The sequence below is a fragment of the Gekko japonicus genome, unplaced genomic scaffold (assembly GCF_001447785.1).
Source record: "Gekko japonicus isolate JY-2015 unplaced genomic scaffold, Gekko_japonicus_V1.1 scaffold296, whole genome shotgun sequence".
NCBI classification, from domain to species: domain Eukaryota; kingdom Metazoa; phylum Chordata; class Lepidosauria; order Squamata; family Gekkonidae; genus Gekko; species Gekko japonicus.
In genome coordinates, this window is record NW_015177014.1 from 859,074 (window position 1) to 873,602 (window position 14,529).

The 14,529-nt window shown below is 42.5% G+C and overlaps 1 protein-coding gene across 1 annotated transcript in view; it reads left to right on the forward strand.

Annotated features, from left to right (window-relative positions):
* Positions 1–14,529, forward strand: part of FRMPD4 (FERM and PDZ domain containing 4) — a 120,963-nt gene that overhangs the window by 96,588 nt on the left and 9,846 nt on the right. Inside the window, exons 8-12 of the mRNA XM_015427689.1 lie at positions 3,890–4,009; positions 4,986–5,122; positions 7,263–7,389; positions 11,105–11,194; positions 11,516–11,698. Of these exons, the coding sequence (XP_015283175.1) occupies positions 3,890–4,009; positions 4,986–5,122; positions 7,263–7,389; positions 11,105–11,194; positions 11,516–11,698 (657 nt within the window). The remainder of the gene's footprint in view (positions 1–3,889; positions 4,010–4,985; positions 5,123–7,262; positions 7,390–11,104; positions 11,195–11,515; positions 11,699–14,529) is intronic.

Consider the following 14,529-nt stretch of genomic DNA (forward strand, 5'->3'; position numbering starts at 1 on the left):
CATAGAGTGCCTACCACCCTCTGTACATCTCTCTGTCTCTCTCTCAGGTTCAGGGTACACATAGGTCAGGACATCACACTTACTACCCTTCTTACCTCTTCTAAAATACAGAGAAAGCTTTTATCATTTCACATCTCAGGTCCTCTGTCTTACTGACAGAAACATTCACAGACAGGGTAGCGCTCCCCCGCCCCGAGTTTTGGGCTGGAGCGCAATCATTGTTCCGTTCACATACTGCCACCAGTGTGCTTATTCATATCCATATCCATATCCAGTGTGCTTATTCATATCCATAGACCAAGATATTAAATTGTGTGTGTTTGCTTCTTTCGGTTTGACATGCAGCCCATAGGGTTAAACAAAACAAGAAGTTAACTTTTATTTATGGTGTGAACATAGCACTGAGAAAGTAAGGTTTAAGTAACTACGGCTGCGGTCACACGGAGCATAAGCCACGCTACAGAGACGGAAGAGAGGCGGAGTTTCCTGGCGCGATCACATGGCAACATCTGGCAAGTGTAGAGCTCCCGTGGCTAACCCGTGGCTAAACGCCAAAACAGCGGAGTAAAAAACTAGTACCTCGGAGGTACTAGTTTCCGGAAACCGCGGGACAAAGGGCGTTTCCGGAGGTAGTTCCGGCGCCCGCCCATGTCCCCTAGCTAAAAGGTGTTTTTTTTTTTCCAAGTCTCCACGGATGCGCAAAAGCACCCAACGGAGCATGCGCAAACGTTAGTTTAATTAAAAAAACAACCCACACAACTTAAGTCGTGCAGAGAAGAGGAGAGCAGCCTGAAGAAAGCCACAAAGAGCGCACGGTTTGAGGCGAGCGACAAATAGATAGGGGGAAAGGGGGCAAGGCAGAAGATACAGCGGCTGAGATGAAGCCCAGAAGAGGGGGGCGCGGTGGCAGATTAGGAAGTCTCCTTGGGGAAGGGGCGGTCAGGGCGGAGGGGGCTGAGCCATGCTGCTTTGCCCTCTTCGCGCGCCCCACCAGCCGGCTCCCCGGACTGTTGCCCTTCCAGAACTACTGCCCACCCCCTGCCTGCCTCACTGGTGGGGAAAACGCCGAGCCCGACACGATGCCACACCACCCAGTCGCCAGCTGGCCCCTCCTCTCCCCAGCGCCGCTTGGCCAGCTGTCTCTGGCAGCCCCCTCCTTGCCTTCCCTCGTGCGTGGCCCCTGCTTCTTTGCCCCGAGGCCCCACTTCTGTGTGATCCGCACCTCTCCCTAACCACGGGACCTCCATGGAATCTCCACGGGACCTCCACGGGAGGTCTGATCGCCCAACCACGCTTTAGTTTTCCCCGGGGCAAACAGCTACGCTTTCCCCCCGCATTTTCCTGGCTGTGTGACCGCAGCCAACATTTCGCTTCCATTGAACTTTTGAACTGAAGTCCTGTTCCTGCAACTGGGATCCTTTAGTTACATATTGACTATTTTCATCCTGCTCTAAGCACCTCTTTTGCACAATTCCATTCAGTCAGACATTCCCCTTTTCCCTGCTCAACTCACCTGCTGCCAACGCCAGCTGCCATTCTTAACTGCTGTCTTCCAGTTCCCTCTCCCAACATTTCGTCAGCTCTCAATGGTTGCTCTTAGAAAGCAGAACCTACCCTGTCCATCACAATTATCTGTTCCAATAAACCGCTTATTTTGGTTGACAAGTAAAACATTGTAAAAGTGTAACTGTTTCCACAGTTAAGCTGAGACACAGTTCTCTCAAGAATCACTACAGCATCACACCCAGAACCAGGATTACAGAACTGACAGACTGTTTCTTTTAGTGAGTGAGATGGAGTGATTTGATCTGGGAAGTCTCACTAAATACCGGCGTCTCTGGTCTTTCCACTACTGACTTCACTGTGCAGACAGAGATAGTGGAAGTGTTGACCCTTATCTATTCAGTCCCTATGCTTCCTCAGTTTGGTTGCCCCTTGACTCTGCCTGAATCCTAACTGATAACTTGACTGAATTCCTCCTCTTTGAAATCCCCTGTTTCATAGCCTTCTGGCTCTCTCCTGCAGAAGATCCATGCCGTTTTGTTGGCTGGAAACTCTAGGGATTTACATTCACCTCTGGGTATCAGGAATTGGCTGTGACAACAGGAAGGCAGAACCAGAATCCATCAGTCACAGGGATCTATGACCATGACTTGTTGTATTACTAATCTCAGCTGTCTTCAGCTTGGGATATAAATTGGTGTGGGGATGGGGGCTTTCTTTCAGTATATACACTGTTGTGCTGTAGCAAGAGTGAAGGGCAGGATCCTCAGATTTCTAATACCCTTTATCACTGCTCATGTAATGAACCATGCAATCTACCTGATGGGAGCACAGATGGAGAAGGATTGTTGGGATGGATAGTAGGAGACAATGATAATCAAGCATCCGCCAGAGATTACAAGGGAAGATGCTGAGCAAAATTCTTGGAATCCAGGACATCCAATCAGCATGATCTGCAGTCCCCAGTGATTGTGTCTGATGGTGCAAAATCTCAGCTGTGTCTGGGACCACTGCTAGGGCTGTTTGATAGTTAACCATATTGATTATTTATATATATACCTACTTCGACCGGTAGCAGCTGTCAGGGTCTTTCAAATCACGTATTGCTTATCCTTTCAACTGGAGATGCCAGGCACTGAACATGGGACTTTTAATATTTAAAGCAGATGCTCTGCTATTGACTCATGACCAAAGACTCATTTGTCTTCCTCTTTTTACAATCAAGCCAGTGTCATAGCTATTAAGATCCTATTTTATTAGTCATTAACATATCACTTTGTAGTGAAATACCTGTAAAAATCCTGCGATTAGAAATAACTGAGAAATACCTGGCTATTCAATTATCAGCAGGCAGAGAAATAAGACTGAACGAAATGGGCGGGGAGCATCCCTGCTGCTCCATACCATTGCTATGCCAGAGGAAATGGAAGCACCCTCAAATAATTGTGTTCTATCATTCTGTGCAAGCCTGCCTCTGGATTGAAAGGTAGTGTGAAAACAAAAGAAATACTGGTTAAAAGAAGAGTAACACTGACATGGGGTTTTGAAAATGGTGGAGCATCAAGTATGATTCACCAATTCTGTGGTCAATTCCTTCTTTTGGCTTTCTTTTGAATTCAGTAGCCCCTTTGATCATTTCAAGGTTTGTGCACTTCATTGGATCCTAATACAGAACCTGGGATACTGCATACAATGCTGATTTCTCCACGCCTACTACTTCTCTGCATATCACACCTAATACGATCACACCTGCTATTGTCATTTGCCTGCTAATGTCATTTGGCTTCTGAAATCACTCCACTTCCCAAGATGTAGGACAGATGGACTTATGTTCTAGCTGTATCCGAAGAGGTGAGCAGTGACTCATGAAAGCTCAGACCCTACCACAATTTTTGTTAGTCTTTAAGGTGCTACTAGGAGCTGCGGTGGCTCAAGTGGTTAAGATGCTGAACTGCAGATACTACACTTGATCTTAGCCAAAAGGCTGAGAAGATGCTGAACTGCAAGCTGTGGAAGGTCAGTAGTTCAGCAGTACGAGACCCAAGTTGCCGCATGACGGAGTGAGCTCCCGTCTCTAGTTCCAGCTCCTGCCAACCTAGCAGTTTGAAAGCAAGAAATTGCAAGTAGATAAATAGGTACCAGTTAGGTGGGAAGGTAACAGCGTTCCGTGCGCCTTGGTGTTTAGTCATGCCGGCCACATGACCACGGAAACATCTTCGGACAGCGCTGGCTCTTTGGCTTTGAAATAGAGATGAGCACCGCAACCCTAGAGTCGGACTCGATTGACTTTCAAGCAACGGGACCTTTACCTTTACCTTTTTAAGGTGCTACTGGACTCTTACTCTTTTCTAATGTATGCTAATATGTAAGTGTTCTGCTGTCCTAGGTGACCCAGAGGCCAATCTCCCACAAGATGAGATGTCTCTTCAGAATTAGTTTTGTCCCCAAGGACCCCATTGATCTTTTGCGAAGAGATGCAGTTGCCTTTGAATATCTATACGTACAGGTAGGTTTACAGAGATTTGGTATACATTTATGGCAAATACGAACATTTGCAAACAATATAAAATAACAGTAAAAATAACGTAATTGCTCTTGGTGATCCTGAAATATGAACACAGAGAGTTCATTTGAGTTTTCTTCTTTATTGCATGTTTAACTTACCTTTCCTACAAGGACAAAAATGCCGCACACGTGCCATCCCACCTGTTAGCTTCACGTCAGCTCTATGAGGGTAGACTAGGCTCAGACAGAGCAACTAGCTCAGAATTGTCCGGTGAGCGTCATGAGTCAGCAGCCAGGTCCACCTGATCCAAATCACTCTGGCACTACACTCACCACTATGGCACAGGTCCCAGCTTCCCAGCAGTCATGTAACAGGAAGAGACAGAAACTGCTAATACAATGGCCAGCAGGTCATATTTGGAGTGCTTACTGCCCTTCACGTCCCTACTTGTTTTTCTTTCTTTCACCTTCCTCTTGCCTTGTTCATTCTGCTAGAAGCAATTTCTCGACTGTGAAACGAGGAAGATTAAAACAGGGCTATGCTCATTTTCAACTAAAGTACAACAGAATTCAAGGCCCTGGCCAACTAGTTGGCTGAAATGCAAGGGCAAGATTGGTGGCACCAGTATAACTGGCACCATTATTAGTAGAGAAAGGGTGACTCAGAGAGTCAGGCTTCTGCTCATGATTTCTGGAGTTCTGCCCTCGGACACCTCCATTAAAATCTCCTGTGATTCCCTGTTATATGAAAAAGTAACAAAAATCCACAGCAGTCCCTACATTAATATTATATATCAATGTGTTTTGTAGGACTTTGTTAGTATTTTTCATTCATGAATGGCTCATCTAGCAGTCACAGGTCTTGTTAATTATCAGCCTGTCTTTTAGAATAGTAGTTAGTCATCATAATGCAGTGGTTATATTTAAATTCTGTGATTTTTTTGAGTTTGAGATGCCCTCTACTGGTTCTTTGGCAGAGCTGCAATGATGTGGTTCAGGAGAGGTTTGGACCTGAACTCAAATATGATATTGCACTGCGACTGGCAGCATTACAAATGTACATTGCAACGGTGACTACGAAACATACTCAGAAAATCTCCCTCAAATACATTGAGTAAGTATAAAGTGGACATTTCAGAAATATAAGGAGTGGCTTGATTGGTACAGCTCCATTGGACTGGAAGCCCAATTTGTGTCAGAAATTGACCCAACTGTTTTTTTGGGCGGGGAACCTCCATGCCTGTAATAACAAAACCCTGCTTCTGTCAAGAACCTTAACATTAATGGCAGAGTTGTAACAAGTAAAGTTCAGCCATATGTCCATGCGTTTTAGTAGGAGAGTCTGTTCAGCCAATTTAATCCAGCACTGTCTTGTATCTTAACATATCACTGGAACTAATCCACTGAAATCTCTTCTTATTTATCATTTAATCTACCTGCGGTGTTAAAAGGGCACTCCTTGGCAACAGCAGCAGCAGCTGTACACCAGCTTGGTGCTGAGGTAACCATCTCAGTCCCTCTCTGTGCCTCATGGTTCCCTCTCATAAAGATGCCACAGCTGCTTTCATGCAGAGGATTTCCCTGTTTCAGCCACCCAACTCATGCACGTCCCCCCCCCCGTTTCCACATGATATTGTTTTGCATTTATGTCTCAGCCATTGGCAGCCCATTCTTTTTCTCTAAAAGAGTTTTAAGAACCTGGGGGGGTGGAAGAGATTTCCCCCTGCATGGCGTTGCTAGGGCGTTCTTTTCAGTGTGTCTGGAATGGATGGTACGCCTTCAGTTTCAGTGAAAAGGAATGCCTCCTTCCCCCTTCCCCCTCCTATCGATTAGATTTTATTTAATTTTATTTTTTATCTCTCAGCTTCACTGCCAAGTCACAACTGCGGGAGAAAGGTAGAGGCTGTATTGAGGCTTCCCTAAATATACTGCTGTGGAAGGGTTTTTGAAAAGGCTTGTGTTATCAGGCAATTCCTCTTCAATGCTACACATGTGCCTGGGAATTTTTAAAACAGGAAAAGAGAATGAGAGGGGATTCATGACAGTGGAGGGACAGCAATGGAAGGAGGGGCTGCTGGTGATGGGTGCCTGTTGTGAAAGGGAAAACCTGGCTGATCCTGGATTGCACCGTCTCCGTTGCAAAAGCAAGCTGGGAAAATATTCTACTGGCAACATAAGGAGGACTGTAAAACTCTCTAGTGTGGAAAATGCCCAGGTCCCTTCTGCTCATTCAGCAGTGCTCTGTGATGAAAGCTGATGGCCATTCTATGGTACACCAGCTATTCAAACTGAATCTTCTTCTAAACTACACTGGATGCAATATTTGATCCAAGATGCTCACTGTAGTATTGGTCTGAAGAAGCAGTTTAACAGGATGTTTGCAGGTAAAGGCAAAAAGCCAGTTTGGTGTAGTGGTTAAGTGCATGGACTCTAATCTGGGAGAACCGGGTTTGATCCTCCACTCCTCCGCTTGCAACTGCTGGATGACCTTGGGCAAGCCATAGTTCTGTCAGAGCTGTTCTCTCAAGGACAGTCCTCTCAGAGCTCTCTCAGCCCCACCTACCTCACCAGGTGTCTGTTGTGGGGAGGGGAAGGGAAAGGAGTCTGTAAGTCACTCTGAGACCCTGAGTGAATGGCGGGGTATAAATCCAATCTCTTCTTTTTCTTCTTCTTTATCTACAAGCCCTGTGTCCATTCTTTGCAAATAGGTATGCTCTTAATTTTGATTGACTCTTGCCATTATAGGTGGCCACTTGGAAATGGAAAGGGAAAAGCCCTTGGCATAACAAGCTATCCAGGTAGCTTAACTGATTTCCAGTGACCAGCACAATTCCTTGTGTTGTAGGTGGCAACAGTATGATTGAAATACACTGAACTGTGGTGGAAAGCCATCTTCTACAGCCTCTCCCCTTTCTCAGTTCCATTTTGATTGTCCAATCATGTGGATGGTTGCATATACGGATCGGCTATGAGTTTTCATATTGTATTCCTGAAATGAGCATTTCAGGAAGTTTTAGGGGCAAAGACAAAACCAGAAGAATTGTTGTGCTTCTCAAAATGACTTCCTTCATGGAAGAGATTAGGGGCTTTTCCTCCTAGTTTTAGCGGTTTCCTTTTTCTGTCCCATATTTTTATGGAATAAGCATCCTTTCAGAACCTGTCTCTGCAACGGAAAGTGTCACCAGTTGTTGCATCAGAATGTTATTCTCTCTGTTCTGTGGTCACTTGTTGGTATAGATTGTCTTGTGTTGCAGGAAAGAATGGGGACTGGAGACTTTTCTTCCATCTGCTGTACTGCAGAGCATGAAAGAAAAGAACATAAAGAAAGCACTTTCGCACCTTGTCAAAGCAAATCAAAACCTAGTTCCTCCAGGTAAAAAGGTAATACATTTACATCTTAATAGAAATATATTTTCATAATCAGGAAGGGCTGTATCTAGAAGGAAAGAGCTTTAGAGAAATAAGTGGCCAGTGCATTTTTTTCAGAGATTGCCAGATTGTACAGTGTACCGTGATCACTGCCATATTTCAAGAATAATTAAAATAATTCATTTAGCCAAATCACCCTTTTATCTTGAGAATGGTGGGAAAATGCCACAAGGGCATGCCTCTTTCCCTCCTCCTCCATTCATTTTGTTTTCACATTTCATAACAAAATTGCTAGCAAATTGCTTTCTCTCGGCTTGATGTTCTAAACTGCATTAACCAGAGAATCTGCCACAACCACGCATCTTTCTCATCATGCCATCCACGGCATACTGTAATATTGGGAAGTGAAGTATCGTGATCCAGTGATTCCACAGTGACATTAATAGATGTGCAGCTTGGGCTCTGGGTTTATTTGAGAGTTGCTTTATAAATTAAGGGCACAGATCAGACAAAAATAAACCTACACTTAGTTCTCTCCCTCTGAAACTTTGCTGGATCTTGTAATTTCTTTTTAGCAAATCTGAAGACCCTGTTAATCAAAAGTGGATTCGAATGTGAAAGATAAATAAGGTCATTATTAAAACACGCACATAGACATACACACACACACACACACACACACAAACATGATAAAGCATAGACCACTTGTATAAGCACTTCACTAGTGCACACCCTCCCTCCGTGTGTACATAACAAAGACTTACAAAATACAAAATTTAGCAAGAGAAAATACAGACCAGCTGAGACAATGTAGGACATGTAGACAAGGCTCATTAACTGTTGCTGTGCCATTGTTCAGTTTTGGGGGAGGCAAAATTGAAGCTGAGATGCCACATAGTCTGGTGTAGTAGTTAAGCCAGTCTGGTGCAGTGGTTAAGTGGGAGAACCGGGTTTGATTCCCCACTCCTCCACTTGCATTTGCTGGATGACCTTGGGCAAGCCATAGCTCTGTCAGAACTGTTCTTGAAAGAGCAGTTCTCTCAGAGCTCTCTCAGCCCCACCTACCTCACAGGGTGTCTGTTGTGGGGAGGGGAAGGGAAAGGAGTGCTCTGAGACTCCTTCAGGTAGTGAAGGGCGGGGTATAAATCCAATCTCCTCCTCCTCTTCTTCTCTACATAAATCTTATCTAAGGGCAAATGCAAAAGTGGATAGCATGCTGTTAACCTAGGAAGGGCACTGGGAAAAGTTAGGGATAGAGAGAGGGGGATGAGAGGGGTGAGTCTGAGTGAGGGATGGAGAAAGGGGGTACCTAAAGTTCTTATCAATTCCCTGCCAAGGCTTCAGATCTAGCTATGGGGTTGAAGGAAATCCAACTCAAATAGTAGGATGGACACAAACACGTTTAAGAGGCTGTTACTGAGTGTAGAATAGTGTGTGGAATCAGCCCGAAGTCCTTGTTCCCCTGCAGTATTAATTGAGGTTAAGAGATGCAAAAGCCAAACCAAAATGCTGGTGATGGGGGGGGGGGAACTGGGCAAGCCAAGTAGGAAGAGTGGTCACTTTTACGTGACTTATTCCATGAGCATGTTCCCTTCTAACTCTCTCCCCCCCCACACACCTCTTTCGAAACATATGGTGTGTGAGACTACTACCTTATTCACTACTACCTTATTCAGGCATCTGCTATAGTGGAAGTCAGAGAATCTGCCTCATGTTAATTAGTTGCTTTGCATTTTCACAAATACAGTCAGACTTAGATGAACTGAACTTCTTTGTCCAGCACTGTAACTGTTGGAAATGATGCTCTTGAACTCCATTCCCAAAACTATGATCTGACACTTTGACCAGAGCCTCAGAGCACCTGTTCACCTCACTAGTTACTGTCTTTGCAAGACCTGTGCTCCTCACTTCTCTTAGCCAGTGAGAAACACGGAGCTCATCTTGCTTGGCCCAGATGCCACCACACAGCAGCTGAGGTGGGGGCAAAGCATGCCATTCCATATATTGCTGCTAGTAGCAAACAGGCTACCCCCATCTTCAGCCAGTCTCAAAGCTCATTCCGTATTCCCAGCCTCTCAACTTCTTCCATCCTTATCTCCATTCAAGTTACTCCAAAGTGTGTGTGTGTGAGTGTGTAAGAGAGAAAGCAAGAGGGAGGTACTATAAGGGGGGTTCTTTCCTTCAGAGAAAAAGCTTCTTGCTCTCCTTTAGTCTTCCCAGAAATATGTGCTTTTATTTTTAAAGTTATGATAGGAAAATATAAATATAAAATTATAGTGGCAGAATTCTGTTAAAAAAGGGTATGTAATAGCAGTGCAGCTAGGAAATGTTAGGCATCCATAACCATGTGACCAACTTCCTTATGGACTACCCTTTCATCAAGGTATATTAACAGGACTTTTGAGAGTCTGCATGTGGGTTGCTGGTGCTGCATTTGCATTTTAAGTCATTTCTTGCAAGTAACAAGATAAAGACGACCAACAGGCTGGGAGGAACATCATTGGGACTGTCATAACAGAGTAAACCAAATATTATTAGAGCATGGAATTCTAAGGCATATATGAGCAATATCCTTCAGTTGGTGCTAGCAACTTGGGTTAGTAAAATGGAATTAAGGAGATTTAGAGAGCCGTCAGGACATAGATGGAACAGTTCTGCCTTTCTTGCCTTGAAAAGGATGTAGTGATTACAACTCAAACCTACATGTGGGCCACACCAGACAAATCTGAAATTAGATGAGGTTCCACTAGTATTTTTTTGTTAAGCAAGTGGCCTTAAGATGCTGAACTGCAGGCTGTGGAAGGTCGGTAGTTCAGCAGTTCGAGACCCAAGGGTGCCGCATGATGGAGTGAGCTCCCGTCTCTGGTTCCAGCTCCTGCCAACCTAGCAGTTTGAAAGCAAGAAATTGCAAGTAGATAAATAGGTACCACATCGGTGGGAAGGTAACAGCGTTCCGTGCCCCTTGGTGTTTAGTCATGCTGGCCACATGACCACGGAAATGTCATTGGACAGCGCTGGCTCTTCGGCTTTGAAACGGAGATGAGCACCGCAACCCTAGAGTCGGATTTGACTGGCTTTCGAGCAAGGGAACCTTTACCTTTTACCTAAACATCAAGTGGCTTTTAAAAGAAGCTAAGAGTTTCACACATTCCATATACCATATGCATGAGCCAAATGGGATACGGTTATAGAATGATAAATCAATAAATTTAGAGCATTTTGAAGATAAATCATTTTTAAAATCTACCACACTATGGGTCTAAATATTTAAATAAAAGAGCAGCTATTTCTGACTAGAGGGAATTTCTTATCTATCCCTGAAAACCTTCAAGGAAGAAGTGGTTAATGTCCAGATCTTTCCTCTACACAAACCCCTTCCAGTAGTGCTTCTGTTACAGTCAGGCTACTTCTGATGCAGACTTTAACTTCAGGTTCCCAAAATAGCTTAGATAACACTAATTTTAAATAAGCCATTAAGACTGCAGTGCTAAGGACACTTTCCTGGGAGTAAGTCCCATTGAATAACATGGTACAAATATCTGAATAGACCTGCTTAGGATTGATCCCTAAATTTCAAGGCATTTCTCTAAAGAATACTTACCTTTGGCAGTATGTTTATCCAATTCCATTCACTTTCGGCTGGGTAGTAAAATCATAACCAATCTGTTTGATAATAGTAACACTTAATCTTATTTCTGTTGTCACTCTGTTTTATCCTTACCTTCAGCTATCCGCTCTGCAAGCTAAGGTACACTATCTCAAGTTTCTCAGCGATCTCCGCCTATATGGGGGCCGTGTTTTCAAGGCAATATTACTGGTAGGCTTTTTAAAAAATCTTTAGTTAGTGGTGGTTTTTACTAAATTCTCTGCGGATAGTTAATTAACAGGATGATTAAGCCTCAACTGATACTGCTCATGCAATGAGCTCTAACATGGCTTGAAAATAATCTTGTAATCACCTATTGTTCTCTTATAGAGTTGTCTTCCCTTGGGGGGGAAACTTGAAAACTGTCTTCTTTTAGAAGAATAGAATGTGATCCACAATTTGAATTTAGTACAACATAATCAGTTTCATTCCACGTACAGTTAGGTCCTTGCTGTGTAAAGTTCCTCTTCTTTTGTGCTTCCTATGTTGCAGCAGGGGGAGAAACGTTCTGAAGTGACATTGTTGGTGGGGCCACGATATGGTATCAGCCATGTCATAAACACCAAAACAAACCTGGTAGCCCTGTTGGCCGATTTCAGCCATGTGAACAGAATTGAGATGTTTACAGAAGACGAAACGACTGTTAGAGTTGAACTTCATGTGCTAGATGTAAAAGTAAGTTGTGTGTCAATTGACCTTCATTGCTTCCTTAACATTTTCTGCTTCATCCCATTCTGAGAAAAAATGTGATTACATTCACAAACATCTGATAAAACCCACAAAAGGTTTTACTGACCATTTCAGATTTGGTGGTTCAGCAAGTTCAACAACAAATCTAGTTCACTAAGTTCTTGTTTACCATATATTGGAGCAATGTTTTAGTTCCCCCAAAAGCTCATTATGCAATTGTAAAGAAGCTTTGTTTTAATTTTATTCTCTGATTAAGAATTCAATTGCTAAATTACAGTTATTATTTGTTAGGACATTTTCTCTCCCTTTCCTTCCTAAAGACTGTTTTTAGTTTCAGTGTACTAACACGTGCTTTGTGAAAGGTTGACCTATAAAGGTTTACTTGCTCCAAAATTCAAAGTACCACCAGTAGCAACAGCCTTAAAACTGCAACAGTATTTGGGAAACATTCACCTCTTTTCATCGTTTTAAACATAATTTTTAATTTAAAAATTTTTATTTATTTATTTCAAGAAAAAGAAAAAATAAGAACGAGGGGAAAAACTCAAAATCTATTTTTAAGAAAAAATTTTAAGAAAAAAGAAAGTATATATAAAGTAGAGACACATAAGTTTCTGTAAAAGGTTTCTAAATACCTAAAAATAAGTCCATATGCAATTGTCATCTATATGCCACGTGTTCAAATACTGATAAAGTTCTAAGATACTCAATCCATTGATTTACCAGAGGTGGGCATTTCTCTCTCCAGTGCTGTAATACAAGTCTTTTAACCATAGTAAGGGCATGGAGGGTCCATTCTCATTGACCATCGATTGGCCTCCAAGAGATGGGCAGATAGTTTAAGAGTACATAAACATCCTTAAAAATCAGTAAACATTTTAGTACAAAATTGATATCAGTAATAACTTCCTCCCAGAAATACCAAATGACTGGACATGCCCATAACTAATATTTAAGGGACATATCCAGTGCGTTATAATGCCAGCAGTTAGACTCTTTACACATTCTTTTTCTAAAGAGTTGCTATGGTGGCCAATATATCTTAAAGATATTTTTTTTGCTTAATAAGTTGCAGCTTAGGATGCATAGAGAGATCGGGTAAGTACTTCAATTAGAGTTTCCAGGAACAGAGGGGACTCTGAGATGCTTAATGCCACAGGGCTATATTTAGATACCAATAGATGTTGCAATTGTAAATATTTTCATTTAACAGCAGTTGACAAGTCTGATCTAGACCTCAACTGAGAAAAAGACAAAAGCTCAACATCACAGTCTATCAATTGGTTCCACATAAAAAAACCTGTATCAGCCCAAGCTTTCCATAAAAAAAAAATATTCCCAATTTTTAGGTTTGTACTGGCCCATGATTTAATTTAGCATGTCAAAATGGATCAAATTGATATTGTTGTGGCATTGTGTGCCATTCTTCTCTAGCTGGAGAAATTACAGGAGGAATGAGATCCACTCTAGCATAAGTAGACCCTAATGCATTACATTTAGAGAGGGGCACCAGACAAAAAGTCTTCTAAAGAGCCCAGGATGGATAGTCCAACTGCAAGGAGTAATCCCAATAACTAGTACAAATTAACAAGTATGCCTGATGAAATAAATTAAGAAACCAAATCTTCTTTCATTGAATTGAAGTTGAATCCTCTTTAAAGAAAATCTGAGGCAGTGAGGAACCCCACATAAATTTTTGGAACAAAGTATTACTTTTATGAATATATCTGCAAGATATACAGAAAGGAATTGTACCTAAAATATAAATAATCCTAGGTATAATATTCATTTTAAGACTATTTGCTTTGCTCTATAAAGACAAGTTTAAAGTTGCTCATCTGTCCAAATTCAAAAATAAATCAGCAATTGGCTTGTCAAAACTCAGAATAATCATATGTGTAATATCTCATGCTCCAAGATATGTAATGACATCTGGGTATCACTAAAAATGTCCAAATACATTCCACAATATATTGTCTCCCAGTGGCATCAACTCAGATTTTGCCCAATTGACTGAATATCCAGACAAGTCTCCAAAGGTAGTAATTATATTCATTAATGCAGGAATGTAAGACTGAAGTTCTGAAATAAATAAATAATAAAAGATCATCTGCATAAAAAGTAATTTTAAATTCCAAAGAGTTATGTACAAAGCCATGAATGTTATTTTTATCTGATGGCGCAAGCCAGATGTTCCAGACATAGATAAAAAATAAGAGAAAGAGGGCAACCCTGCCTAGTACCCCTTTCAAGAGGGAATGATGCAAAAAAATATGCCATTAGTCAGTACCCTGGATCTGGGAGATGAATAAAGAGTTCTAATCCACTTCAAAAGTTTGTGAGGAAAACTGAGTTTAGTCAATGTAGGAACCTAGAATGAAGGTGAAGGTGTATTTCTTCAGATGTGAAATGGTGCATGGTTTAATCCTCCAGTCTGTTGACTTTGCCCATCAACCATTCTGAAGAATCTACGTTATCTCTTCCCCTTCTTTCAGAACTAAACACAGCTACCAGCACCAAATATAGGCAGGGATGGCTCAAGGCATTTTGTTGTCCCTGCTGGTCAGATGGCCTCCAGAGACACATCCGGCCATATGGATTTTGGAAGGCCTGTATATCGTCTCCCTTGTTGCCCCTGCTGGATACAAGGCAAGCTGCAGAAGCGAGTCTGTCGTATCATCATCCTTGGAGCTAGGCAAGCTGCAGCGGCCCAGTTGCAGGGAGCGTGTGCCTTCTACCATTGCACTCCAACCAGTTTGGAACACAAAGCAGCCAGTGCTGGACCAGCCCAGTATATGGGAGATCCATTATAATCC